We start from the raw sequence: 14633 nt of genomic DNA on the forward strand, positions 1-14633 counted from the left end.
GCTTTCCTATTAAACACGCTCATGCTGAGCAATATCCTTCGCTTTCAAGTATAGCATGAAAAAATTCCTCTTCTGGCTGTTACAGAGAGCTTTTCCTGTTCTTGGCTCTTTTGGGTAAGAGCCATACTTTTCTTGTTCAAAAGCTTCTGTGCGTTTCCACTTGTGAGATTTCGCTCCACTGGTATCAAGCTGTAGAACTGCCTTGAACAACTGTCTCTGTTGAGGGGATTTCATAAGCATTCTCACACACGGGTGAGGGTCATCACCCTACTTTATATAAGGGTGTTCACACCCCCACCTACCTCAGTTTTTTTGCTGCCGCTTTAGAAAGTGAACAGAATTTGCTTTGTGTCCTTACGATTAGAACTTCCCTTAGTCTAGTTTAAAACTTTATTCTAAACTGTTTGTTTAGAATAGTATAAGATAGCTAAGAGTGAATTACCCTTCACCTGAACTGGGAGCCTTCAACACCTTATCAAGAATAAATCTGACCTTGGGCTTTGTGAGGTGTGCATCTTGCTTGGCAGTCATACCAGAGATATCCTGTGCCTTCTATGTCTTGGAGAGACCCACTTGGTAACCCAGTATATGATTTGCCATACCTACACTCAGGTTCATCTGGCTTCTCAGTGTTTACAGCCTGATACCTCAGCAGGCCTGCTGAGGAAACTGAGACCAGTCTCTGTGCCAAGGTCCTTTTACACAGGACCTAAGACACCCATTTGCTGCTCCATCCTCAGTGCTGCCTTCTACTACTGTCTCAAGACAGGGATCTTCTTGGCCCTGTACTGACAGGGAATCCTTCATCCAGCACAACCAAAGCATCCATTTTAGGCCTCATTAGCCCTGATGCTGACACAGGAAGTGCCCACCTCAGTGCCTACTCCTCACCTGGCACCATTACTCAGTATAGACTCCAGACCTGACCTCTGGCACCAATGCTTCTGGCTTGGTACCTCAAGCACAGTCAAGTGTACTTTCAGGAAGGAGAATAGGAAGTACATCTCCCCACAAGAGTCATAAACTGAAGAAAAAGAGGAAGCATCATCTCAATCCCCTTCTGCAATCTGAGACCCATGAGTGCTTTGAAGGCTCAAAGAGTAGTGTGGTCACTTCTTTTCAGTGCTCCTCCAGAACCAGTCATCTTGGTGCCAAATAACTTGGACTCCTCACTGTTTCGGATTCTAATAACACTTTTCATTTCTCTGCATCTGACTGTGTGTGGGGTCCACGGTCAAGGCTATTAACCATCCCACTGAATCCTTTTCTGCTACCTGACTCTCTGCCATCTTGAGTCCCAATACAGACCTGCCTCAGAGCACCTTTGTAGATGAACTTGCAGGTCCCCTGACTAGATCTCAGGAAACCAGACCTCATTCCTTATCTCAAATCCAGGTATCATAGAAGGATATCATGCAGTGCCCAGTTCAGTTGCTAATGTGGCCCTACATACAGGACTTTATGAAGGCCTTTTTTGGAAACTGCAAGACCAACTCTGATACTGACCTAGGCATTGACACTGATTCTCCTTCTGGAACAGTGCTTTCACTTGGCACCAGTGCCTATGCCTCATCTGGTACGAATGCATCCTGATGCCACCAATGAATCCATTTTATCCTCAGGTGGATCTGCCTATATCTGAGTAATGGGATGAGATTCTTTCAGAGGGTCCATTGTGGAGGAATGTGCAGGTGGCACCTCCTCACCAGACAATCAAATCCAGCTCTCTCTGTTTCCTCTCATGACAAACAGAAACAGTTTAGGAGCTCTTTGGGAGAATGGCAGACACTCTTCAACTACCAGCAGGGGTCATGGCCCCTGAGTTATCTGATCCCTTGTTTGTCATATTACAGATGCAGACCAGGGAGAAGCTGTCTCCACCTCGTAGCTCCAGCAATTTCAACACAGCCAAAGATATCTGTCTTCCTTTTCATTCTTGCACATGTCCAAACAAGCAGACAGGATGTATCCTGTGCCAGGTGAAGGATATCAGTTCCTGCTACAGCATTTGCCAGCTAGTTCTGTGGTAGTGTCTGCAGCATGGGAGACAGTGTGAGGCAAAAGAGTAAGCTTTATATATTTGACATAAGTGTCTTCTGATCTGGTTCTTTCTGAACTAGCCGTTTGGGCGGCCAGTTATAAGGCCATAATGTCCCATTATGTTTATATCTTGTAGGATGCCATGAGGGACTCCTTGCCAAAGGAACAGAAAGAAATAGCTAAGACTTTACTCACTAAGGTTCGTAGGCTTGCTACACACTCTGAAAGCAGAGTGTCATTCTGCTTCCGGAGACAAACTTTCTTGTAATGCCAAGAAATGCAATCCCAGAGGCATTATTAGCTACTTCCAAAACAGGCTGCTGGCAAACTGGTGTAGGGGCAAGATTCCTCATCGTACCTCTTCACGGTCCTCAGCTTCAGCCTCTAAGCAGCAATTCTAATGGTGTGGTTGACAGCCACACACCAATGTTTACCACATCTCCAATTCTTTCTCCCTCCTTTTGGACCTCCTCTCTCATCCTTCTCCATCACCTGGTGCATGATTTCTTCCAGTCACAGGTAATAGACACTATCCAATTCTGCAACGGGCCACCTCACAATCCTCCAGCTCCTACTTTCCTCTTCACTGATGCATCTCTTGAGATAATATTTCCTGATCTCCAAGAAGAGTGACAGTTTAAGACCCACTCTGTACCTCAGAAACCTCATCAGGTTCAGGATGTGCATGGCTTTATCGCAGGGTGTTGGTATGCAGCTCTTGACTTAAAGGACAACTACTTTCATGTGGTGATCATATCAAGTACCTGAGGTTCTGTGAGGGGACAGGATACTAATGTTTTAGAGTCCTTTCTTTCTACTTGTCCAGAGGCCTTTAAGTCTTCAGATGTCTCCTGGTGGTTGCTGTATACATCAGACACAAAGGAATATTCATCTGCCCATACCTAGACAATGGGCTTCAAAGGGTCAGCTCTCAACAAGACCTCTTCTCAGTGATTCAATACATGTGCATCTTTTCCAGTCTTTGGAATTAATTATCTGGGAGAAATCAATGCTTCAGCTTGCACAGAGTATCACTTTCATTGGAACAGTCCTGAACTCTACTCAGGCCAGAGCCTTTCTTTCAGAAGAGAGACTTCTCAAAATTTGAGATATCCTGACAACTCTCGGAGAACACCTGGTAAAGATCACAATTTTTCTTAAGGCTACTAGGCTTGATGGTCTCATCATCCTACACATCTGAACATTAGATCCTTGAAAAGCTGGGCAGCAGGTAACTATGCACTAAATGTTCACAGCCTTCAGAGGAGACTGACCATTCCACCTCAAGTGCTTCAACAGTTTTATTGGTGGGAAAATAGGGGCAACATCCTTCTGAGGGTACCCTTTGCTTCCCTCTCCGCTAACGTCACAGTGACCACCAGTGCCAACACCACAGCCATGTACAGACAACAACACAGCCAAGTACTACTTCTCTAAGCAAGCGGGGAGGGGGCATATTCCCAACTTTTATCTGTGGAGGCAAGAAAACAGGCTGTGGTACATCCAAATCCAGTTCCACCCTATTTTTCTACAGCTTGCGGGAGAGAGAATGTGGAGGCAGACTTACTCAGCAGGAGGTCTCAGAAGCCATACAAGTGGTACTTGAAACCAGTGGTGGCCAGAGACGATTTCACCAATTGGGACCACTCAACGATTGGCTTTTTCATGTCTGAACAAAACACCAAATGCCACTTATATTCAACAGAGCACACAGAGACAAACTGGATCCAACACTTTACTCCCTTCATGTTCCTCTGATAACCTGAGTCCTATAGAAAATCAGGTTGCACAAAACAAACAGTGTATTAGTAGCCCCAGTGTAACCTTACCAGCACTGGTATCCCCAGAATCTTTTGCTTCTTGTCAGAAAACTATCTTACTTGCTGCTCTTTGTCCAGACCTCCTGTCTCAAAAGCCAGGAAGGAATTCTGCATCTCAACCCAGAAATGCTCCACTGTGCAGTATTGGAGGATAACCTTCTGACTAATAAGGACTATTTCTGTTCTCAGAGAATTCAGGCCATGCTTAGTGTAATACAGGGAAGGCTACACCCAGAAATGCTATAAACTGAAAAGGAAATGGTTTATTATCTGTGCCACTAGTAAAGTACTTACACCATCTCGAGCTGGGGTCTCTGCAGTCCTAGATTAGCTTCTACACCTTAAATCTCAGGGTTTAGCTATAGCTTCGGTGAAAGTCGATATGGCAGCAATATCTGCTCATCATAGTTATGTTCAGAACAAACCTATCTTCTCTCACTCAACAATCTCCGGGTTCTTTAAAGGCATGGTAAATGTGTTTCCCCTCATTAAAGAGCTCCCATTTAAGGCGACCTAAATCTTGTCGTAAGTAAGCTGATTGGTCCTCTTTGAACTTCTTGCACAAATCTCTCTCAAGCATCTATCGATCAAATAGCCTTCCTGATAACAGTAATGTCTGCTAGGAGAGTGAGTGAGTGAGCTTAGTGCTTTAATAGCCAGCCACTTCATCTAATATGGTGGTCTACAAGGAGAAAGTCACCATGAGGCCTCATTTCAACTTCATACCTAAGGTCTCAGATTTCCACTTCTCTTACTGCATTTCCCTCCCTGTGTTCTTCCCTAGACTTCACTCCCACTCACGGGAAACTCCTCTCCTAAACGTGAAGAGGATGTTCTGGTTTTACCTGGAAAATACCAAGCCCTTTTTAAAATCTAATTGATCATTTGAAGCATATGGGCGAGATGCCAGTGGGAATCCATTTATCTCTTACACGCTCACACTGGATTAGGAAGTACAAAGAATATTGTTACATCTTGACTAGGAAATCCTAGTTTAAAACCTCACTCCTTAGAGCCTCCCTCTGCAGCAGCAGCAGCATGGCTTAGATGTGTTTCCTTCTTGAAGATACGCAAAGCAGAAACTTGCAGTTCAGTGTACACTTTCACCAAGCACCGCATTTTGCACTTAGCATCATGGTCCAGTATTTGGTCTCGGAGAGTGGTGCCATGCTACAGTATGTATTTAGCTAAGCACTCTTCACCCATGTTCCACTTGATGGAGCACTGCCCACTAGAATCCCATAAATGAAAGTGCAGAGGCCCTCAAAGAAGAAAAAGCGGTTACTTGGTCTTTGAGAGTCATCTCTGTGCATTCACACTATCCACCTTCTCCTCTACTTCAGAGTTCTAAATAACATCAGGACTGTACAGTCTGGGAGTAGAAATTGAGTTGGGGTGGGGTGTGCACTTCCTTATATAGAGTAGGGTGGTGACATTATTCTCACATGAGATTTCTCAAAAGCCTCCCAACTTGAGTCACAATTTTTCAAGGCAGTTCCACAGCCTCTGGGCACCAAATCCCATGAGTGGGAATACACAGAGGCAACTCTTGAAGAACAACAGTTACTGTTAAGTAACCACTTGCTCTATTTTTGTTCCTCCTCGTATCCATCTTGTATGCTGAGAAAATATAATCTTTTCCCTCCACCCCACACTTTCCTTTACATGGTCTTCCATAAAGTCTGGCAGAGTGAGCACTGTTGCTGACTGGAGATGTTGAAGCTATTGATGGCTAAGTGCAGAATTGGATAATAGGCCAGTGGGATCATTCTGGTATTTCAGGCTGTGAAAAGACTTCATGAAGTCAACTATGTCAAAGTTGGAAGCCAACAGATTCCGTATGAAAACTGCTGGCCAAATGTGGAGCTAATTTCTGCAATTTAATTTCTGCATGTTGTACTGAACCCAGGAAGTGACATTTTTTATAGCAGGACCATAAATGGATTTCCTTGTAAATTCCTGTGTGCTGCTTAAGATAGCAAGGACTAATAGCATTGTATCATGTAAAAGAGTAACTCATGAGGACTAGAACATTCCAAACAAATGTTCAAATATCAAAGAATTTAAGAAATGGTTTATCTCTTTTATGTATAATGAAGCAAAATCTACACAACAGTTGCTTATTCTGTCTGGTGAGGTTTCTTCCTCCTCTGATTTTTAAGGTAACGTAATTTTTAAAATGAATTAATATATCACATTTGTACAGCAAACTACACCATCTAGTGGTGAACAAGGTACCTTTTAACTAAAAGTAAAAGTTACAGTATTTGCTGTTTATAAACACAACTACGACTCAGTTATTTGCATACTTGACTTCTAGTGTTTCTAAACATACAGGTAATGTAACTTTTTCCCTTAAAGCTAGCTCTGCTGTGGTAGGTCCAGGCTGATCATTGATCAAAGAATTGTGGCTTTCAAATATTTCTCAGAAGTAGAATTACATACCAGATTACTGCAATCTAATATGTGAATAGCGAGGGTTTTTTATATAGCGATACCTGGGCAATAGTAGCTTCATTTTGTACACATTTAAGTGATTTTTAATAAAGGACCCTTAATCAGAATCTTGTATAATTCCTAAGGTAACATGAATTAGAAGAGATGATTTATGTTTTTACTTTAGCCAGTCCTATTGATAAATGTACATTTAAATCTATATCTCTTCTTCTCACAGTCTTGCTTCTGATCAGATTCTAACTCGTCAAGGTCCCAGTCAATCTTCGTCTTTTCCTGAAAATTATCATACCTTGCCAAAGAATACCAGGCAGCTTTCAGGGAGCTCTCCTCCACCAAATCGCAACTTGCCAAGTGACTACAAATATGCCCAGGACCGTGTTAGCCACTTGAAAATGTCCCATGAGGAGAGGAAAGCTAATAAGGATGGTACTGTATGGCAGCTATACGAGTGGCAACAGAGACAGCAGTTTAAACATGGCAGTCCAACTGCTCCAGTTTATGCAGGTTCTCCGGACTTTACTGACCGTGGTAAAGCAAAAAGTTCACTAGATGTTCCACGATCAATTTCTGTTCCTCCATCTCCTTCCGATATTCCTCCACCAGGACCTCCAAAAATCTTTCCGCCAAGGAGACCGCACACTCCTGCAGAAAGGGTTACTGTTAAACCATCTGATGGGAGACGGAGTGTAGACATACCTTTTGCTGGTTCTCCAAGGAGGATTCGAAATCATGCTGTAAAGGTGTGTATAGAGTATAACAGTAATCATACATAGGTTTGCATATTAATCTGTCTAATTAATGTAGGCATTTGAACTGCAATCCTTACTGTGTTATCGAAGTGACATACAAGTTCTAAAAGTAAACACAGTAACACACACAAATTTTTTTCCAAACCTACGTCTGCTCAGTTGTCACAGGTATATTTTTGTTGTTGTTATGGAAAGAATAAATGGGTGGCTAAGAAAGAAAGAGCCCATTAATTTGAAATGTTCTTATTTTATAGTTTCAATGGAGTGCCTTATTAATATTCTAAAATTCTGTAAATATATGTTAATGTATACAATATTAAGCTACACATAATTAGGATATATGTACTTGTTACATAAATATATGTATAGGATGTTCACGCACAATATTAATGGAGAAGTTTAATATTAAGTTAAAAAACTATTCTTTTATACCTTCTCCAAACACATTTCAGTGGTTTTTCTCACTGTTGTTAAACAGATAAAGCTATTTTTTTTCAAAATTTTTGATGAAGCAAAGTTGTGGATAATTTCTCTTCTTCAAGGTTAATGTGTTTCGCAGAAAAGCTCTTTCAGGTAAGCCATTGTATCTAAACTAGTGCATAGTTATTTTTCGAGTGATTGTCCACATAGATTCCAGTCTTGGTGCACATTGCTCCATGTGCACAACATTGGCTTCTGTTAGCCAACCACCTCCATTGGAGCTACTCCTGTGCCATAGATGTCCTCATGCCCTCCACCCAAGGGCATAAAGAATAGAGCTGGTTGAACTGTTCCTCAGTTTTTTCCTAATGACCATGGCAGCAAGACAGAACTCTTGTGTAGTGTCTACTGTCTTTTCTGCACACTATGCAAGCATATTTAATAGCCTTCATACTTAGTAGTTAATACATATAGATAGTTATTGCCTGCAGGCTAATATATATTGGGCAGGGGAGGTGGATAGAGAGAACCTGGAAACATTTCAGTTTAGGATAGAACCCCTCCCTTTTGTCCCCCTCATACAGGAGTGCTAGCAACATTGCAGGAGCTAGATCTCCTGGATTCAAAACATGTCCTCATGTGACACTTCAGTGGCGCTTAATGACTGGCACTCCTGGCTCCTATTCTGCTTAGGACATGGACATATCTCTGAGCTATGCTCCATATGTCACTTCTTGAAGCAAATTCAGAAAGCTAAAGAAGTCTGCCTAAAGTTGTTTCCCTTGAGAGTTTGAACACCAAGAGAAAAGGCAGAGCTAAACCCATGTTCCTCTGGTTCGTCCCTTTCCATTAGAGCTGTGGGAGCTGAGTTTCTGCCTTCCCATTTGCCACCATTCTGATGTTGACTTCCTCTGACAGGGCAGAAAGCACAGGTCACCTTTTCTAGTGCCTAGTGAGTAGAGGCATGGATATCAGACTTTTGACTTGCCTTGGCCTCAGCCCCGTAAGGGCCAAAAGCTCTGTGCCAGCACTAGGTACAAAAAGAGCACCAGGTGTACCCACTAAATTTGCAGACTTCATTTCTCTCAGTGCCAATCCTTTGGCACCCGCCACCTCCATACCTGGCCACTGTGGAAGTAGAAGCCCTCTACTCCAACATTCCACGCAAAGATGGACTACAAGCCGTCAGGAACAGTATCCCCGATAATGACACGGCAATCCTGGTGGCTGAACTTTGTGACTTTGTCCTCACCCATAACTATTTCACATTTGGGGACAGTGTATACCTTCAGATCAGCGGCACTGCTATGGGTACCCGCATGGCCCCACAGTATGCCAACATTTTTATGGCTGACTAAGAACAACGCTTCCTCAGCTCTCGTCCCCCAATGCCCCTACTCTACTAGCACTATATTGATGACATCTTCATCATCTGGACCTATGGAAAAGAAGCCCTTGAGGAATTCCATCATGATTTCAACAATTTCCATCCCACCATCAACCTCAGCCTGGACCAGTCCACACAAGAGATCCACTTCCTGGACACTACAGTGCTAATAAACAATGGTCACATAACCACCACCCTATACCGGAAACCTACTGACCGCTATTCCTAACTACATGCCTCCAGCTTTCACCCAGACCACACCACACGATCCATTGTCTACAGCCAAGCTCTATGATACAACCGCATTTGCTCCCACCCCTCAGACAGAGACAAACACCTACAAGATCTCTATCCAGTGTTCTTACAACTACAATACCCACCTGCTGAAGTGAAGAAACAAATTGAGAGAGCCAGAAGAGTACCCAGAAGTCACCTACTACAGGACAGGCCCAACAAAGAAAATAACAGAACGCCACTAGCCATCACCTTCAGCCCCCAACTAAAACCTCTCCAATGCATCATCAAGGATCTACAACCTATCCTGAAAGATGACCCATCACTCTCACAGATCTTGGGAGACAGGCCAGTCCTTGCTTACAGACAGCCCCCCAACCTGAAGCAAATACTCACCAGCAACCACACACTGCACAACAGAACCACTAACCCAGGAACCTATCCTTTCAACAAAGCCCGTTGCCAACTGCGTCCACATATCTATTCAGGGGACACCGTCATAGGGCCTAATCACATCAGCCACACTATCAGAGGCTTGTTCACCTGCACATCTACCAATGTAATATATGCCATCATGTGCCAGCAATGCCCCTCTGCCATGTACTTTGGTCAAACTGGACAGTCTCTACGTAAAAGAATAAATGGACACAAATCAGATGTCAAGAATTATAACATTCATATACCAGTCGGAGAACACTTCAATCTCTCTGGTCACTCGATTACAGACCTAAAGGTCGCACTATTACAACAAAAAGACTTCAAAAACAGACTCTAACGAGAGACTGCTGAATTGGAATTAATTTGCAAACTGGATACAATTAACTTAGGCTTGAATAGAGTGGGAGTGGATGGGTCATTACACAAAGTAAAACTATTTCCCCACGTTTATTTCCCCCACACCATCCCCCACTGTTCCTCAGACGTTCCTGTTAACTGCTGGAAATGGCCCACCTTGATTATCACTACAAAAGGTTTTCTACCCCCCCCACCACCCCGCTCTCCTGCTGGTAATAGCTCATCTTAAGTGATCACTCTCCTTACAGTGTGTATGATAACACCCATTTTTTCATGTTCTGTGTGTATATAAATCTCCTCACTGTATTTTCCACTGAATGCATCCGATGAAGTGAGCTGTAGCTCACGAAAGCTTATGCTCAAAGAAATTGGTTAGTCTCTAAGGTGCCTCTAGTACTCCTTTTCTTTTTGCGAATACAGACTAACACGGCTGCTACTCTGAAACTCAGAAATGTGTTCCTTAGTACTAGCACTTCAGAACTTGCTATCTGGGTACCTAGAGCATATATGGTACTGTGTGGTTTAATTGTGGGCTTAGTACTGGACTCATGTCTCCTAGAGAGGCTGACGGTGGCAATATCTAAGACACCAGTTACTGGTACAAGTTAAGGAGGTATCTCCAGAACCAACCTCTTCCCCTCAAAAATGGTACTCTGGATAGAACTGTGCCTCCCTTGGAAGCTGTGTGCTCCTTTTCCCCATCCCTATCTAGACAGAGCAGGGAGTCCTCTCCCACTCACCTTTCTTCCTTGGTTAGCACAATAGGAATCAGGAAGGGACTTTAGAGAGAGGGTACTATAAGGGGTAGGAGAAAAAGGGCTGCTGTTGGGAGTGACCTCCTTCAGCTGAGCCTAAGGACTAGCCAGCCCAGCCTCTAGGCAGATTAATGATATCAACGGGGTTGTGGTAGGACCACCTGATTGGCCCACCTACCTGATTGGCCCACCTGCCTGATTGGCTGAACAGAGCCAGAAAGGCCTGTTTGTAAGCTCAGCCGTAGCAGCAACAAGTTGCTGGCCGCTCAACACTTATGCCCTCAGTTGTGATTATTCCTCTGCCAGCCTTGCTCCCTGCCTTGCTCAGATCCATTCCAGCCCCGCTTCCCTGCTTGCTCCTGACTCCAGCTGTGACTCTTGGCTTGATTTCTGGTTCCTGACTCCGGTTCTCATCCTTGACTCTGGTTCCTGACTCCTGCTCCAGCCACTAGGCCTGACTGTCCACACCCTAGTCACATCAGTCTGAGTAGCCTGAAAGTCCCTGGCTTAACTAGTAGGATGGACCTCTCTAAAGCCAACATCTCCTTGGAGGAGCTAGTGAATGCTTTGCAGAATCTACAGACCCAGATCAGTGCTCTGCAGTAAATGCCACCGTGTAAGCACAAGCCATGCCATCTGCAACCCAGATCTACTGAGAGCCAAAAATAACATTTCCCAGCAAGTTCAGTGGTGACTGAGGGAAGCTCTGTGGATTTATAAGTCAGTGCCATCTTCGCCTTCTGCACCTGCAGACCTTTCCTACTGACAAGACCAAGGTGGGGCGTAGCAGCTTGCTGAGCGAGGAGGTGTTGGCCTGGGCCTCCCCACTCCTTGAAAAGTCCTGTCCACACTTTAACCAGTTCGAAGAATTTGTCCGTGCTATGTTGGTGATTTTTGGCAACCCGAACCACCCAAACACGGCAGTGGTTGCGCTCCAGACACTAAGGCAAGCATGCTGGTGGGCAGATAACTATATTGCTGACTTCTGGTGCAGACACAGAGTGGGAAAAGAGTGCTCAGTGCCATCATTTTTGGCATGGTCTTAATGAGGATATTAAGGCTAAGCTGGCTTGGATAGGTTCTCCACCTGGCCTGAACACTTTTATCAATCTATATATTGAAATTAACAACAGTCTATCTGACCGCTGCCCAGAAAGGAGGGTGACACTATGATTCATGCTGGTTTTGATGGCATGAATCAGTCAATATTCTGCACCCACACTTCAGCCTGAACCCACGTAGGTCAACATGGACTAGACCCGCCTCTCTGATGGGGAAAAGTCTCTGCTGAGTGGGGGAGGTCTGTCTCTATATTGCGGACAATCTCGGCATTTTGATTTTTTCCTGCACCTTGATTGGGAAATGCCCCAGTCCCAGTGAGGGGTCTGGGCTGGGTTGGTTCTTCTCCTCTTCATTTTAGCATCCAATGGGGCTCTTTTGGTCAAAAGACTGATCACAACTAGCATCACGTGCCAAAGTGGGAATAAGGCAAATCCACTATAAACTCCAGAGACACAGTGGACCAGGCCTGGGACCTTGGGCTATTGCTGGAAGAGACAAAGTGGCTTCACATGTGGGTTCTTAGTTAAGGAGCATTATTTTCTCATCCCAAAGAATGGCATCCCATTCTGGACCTTCAGTGGGTCAACAGATTCATTCACTGTTTCAAGTTCAGGATGGTGAGGTTCTAATGAGGTATTTGTGGACGTTGGTCAAGACTGGTTCATGGCTCTCAACCCATCAGATGCCCATTTCTACATATCCATTCAGCCAGACCACAGGACGTACCTCAGAATCAGGAGCAGCCCTGTGCAGATACAAAATTTGTATCCGCATCTGATCCACAATCCACAAACATGGTCCGAGGATTTTCAACAAATGCTTGGCAGTCATGCAAACTCATCTTAGGAGACAATAAGTCCAGGTCTGCCCCTACCTTGACAATTGGCTGATCTGAAAATCATAACCCCAACTAGTGATCCAACTCAATTCAAATAATCTTAAAGATCCTTGCCTCTCTGGGTCTCAAATTCAACAGAGAGAGATCCATGCTTACTCCAACTCAAAACATAGACTTTATACGGGATGGTGTCAAATTTCAGGCAGTAGTGGATTAACACACAGGGCCATGGGGCCCATGCCCAGGGGCCCTGGCCAATTTAGGGCCCCCTGAAAAATGGGTGCCCCAAGCTCCTGTAGAAGCTGCGGGGCTGCAGGAGCGCTTGAAGCTCCCTAGAAGTGTGGGGCCATCGGCACTTAAACCATGGCCCTGCCCGCTGCTCTGCTCCTTCCCCCCGAGACCCTGCCCCATGCTGCCTCTTCCCCTGAGGCCCCGTCCCAGCTTGCTCCTCTCAGCCTCTTCCCCCTCCGTCACTCATCCTTAAGGCAGTTTAAAAGTGGGAGGGCAGAGCCCCTCAAGAAGCCCCCCTCCAAATAAATGTAATTGAGTTCAGAGTCATAATTATTCCTACTACTCCCTGGATCCACAATCCAAGTGCTTGATATTATGTCGAGACAAGGAAGAGCCAGGTCATCTCTGCTCTTGTGCATTCAGAATCAAATCACAATAGTGGCTATGCACCTTCCTGGCCTTCAGAACACATTGGCAGATCAACTTAGCAGACAGTTCTCAGACAATTGCAAATGCTCTACTAAAGATTCAGTTCTGCAGAGTGTTTCAAGAATTTCTGGATTTCCAGAAATAGACCTGTTTGAAACATAATATCTGATAGTGTCAGATATTATGTTTCAAAGGGAATCCCAGCCCAGACTCCTTGACAGATGCCATTCTCACCCAGTGTTGGACTGATGTACACCTTTCTGCCAGTCCTTCTGATAGTGAAGGCTCTGAGGAAACTGAGGCAAGATACAGGACTGGTAGCCAAAGCATGGGCCAGTGAGTTCTCGTATTTGGATCTGATGAACCTGTCAACATAACCCCCCCAATCACCTTACCTGTCCTACCCAACATAGTTTAGCAACACAGCGGTCAGAGCCTGTAGCTGGACCCAGCTTTGTTAGATCTGACAGCCTGGATGCTAGCTGAATGACGTCCACTGAAAGAAACTGTTTAGCTGAAATTCAGAACGTTCTGCTCCAAAGCAGGAAAGCCTCAGCTAAACTGACTTAAAAAGGTAAGTGGAAGAGGCTTTCTATATAAGCATCTCAGCTGCAGCTGAGCTGTCTCCTTCAACAGGACCCGTTCCAGCAATATTGGAGTATTTACTAGCCCTGAAACAATCTGCTCCATAAGAGTGCATCTAGAAGCAATATCTGCACATCACTTACCTAAGCAGGGCCATCCTATAGAGTGGCTATTTTCCTTAATGGCCTTACTCATGCCTTTACTCCAGTTAGGGAGCCCCCCTCCCTCTTGGGACTTCAGTATAGTACAAACATGATTGATGAGTCCCTTTGATCCACATAAAGAAAAGGAGTACTTGTGGCACCTTAACCAATTTATTTGAGCACAAGCTTTCGTGAGCTACAGCTCACTTCATCGGATGCATACTGTGGAAAGTGTAGAAGATCTTTTCATATACACACAAAGCATAAAAAAATACCTCCTCCCACCCCACTCTCCTGCTGGTAATAGCTTATCTAAAGTGACCGCTCTCCTTACAATGTGTATGATAATCAAGGTGGGCCATTTCCAGCACAAATCCAGGGTTTAACAAGAACGTCTGGGGGGGGGGGTAGGAAAAAACAAGGGGAAATAGGTTACCTTGCATAATGACTTAGCCACTCCCAGTCTCTATTCAAGCCTAAGTTAATTGTATCAAATTTGCAAATGAATTCCAATTCAACAGTTTCTCGCTGGAGTCTGGATTTGAAGTTTTTTTGTTGTAATATAGCAACTTTCATGTCTGTAATCGAGTGACCAGAGAGATTGAAGTGTTCTCCAACTGGTTTATGAATGTTATAATTCTTGACATCTGATTTGTGTCCATTTATTCTTTTACGTAGAGACTGTCCA

The 14633-nt window shown here is 44.4% G+C and overlaps 1 protein-coding gene across 1 annotated transcript in view; it reads left to right on the forward strand.

Moving 5' to 3' along the window:
• The window catches only part of PLEKHA7 (pleckstrin homology domain containing A7), a 290610-nt gene that overhangs the window by 221101 nt on the left and 54876 nt on the right, over positions 1–14633 (forward strand). Inside the window, exon 11 of the mRNA XM_077820064.1 lies at positions 6535–7057. Coding sequence (XP_077676190.1) covers positions 6535–7057 — 523 coding nt within the window. The remainder of the gene's footprint in view (positions 1–6534; positions 7058–14633) is intronic.

This window comes from Eretmochelys imbricata, chromosome 6 (assembly GCF_965152235.1).
Source record: "Eretmochelys imbricata isolate rEreImb1 chromosome 6, rEreImb1.hap1, whole genome shotgun sequence".
In the NCBI taxonomy this organism is placed as follows: Eukaryota; Metazoa; Chordata; order Testudines; family Cheloniidae; genus Eretmochelys; species Eretmochelys imbricata.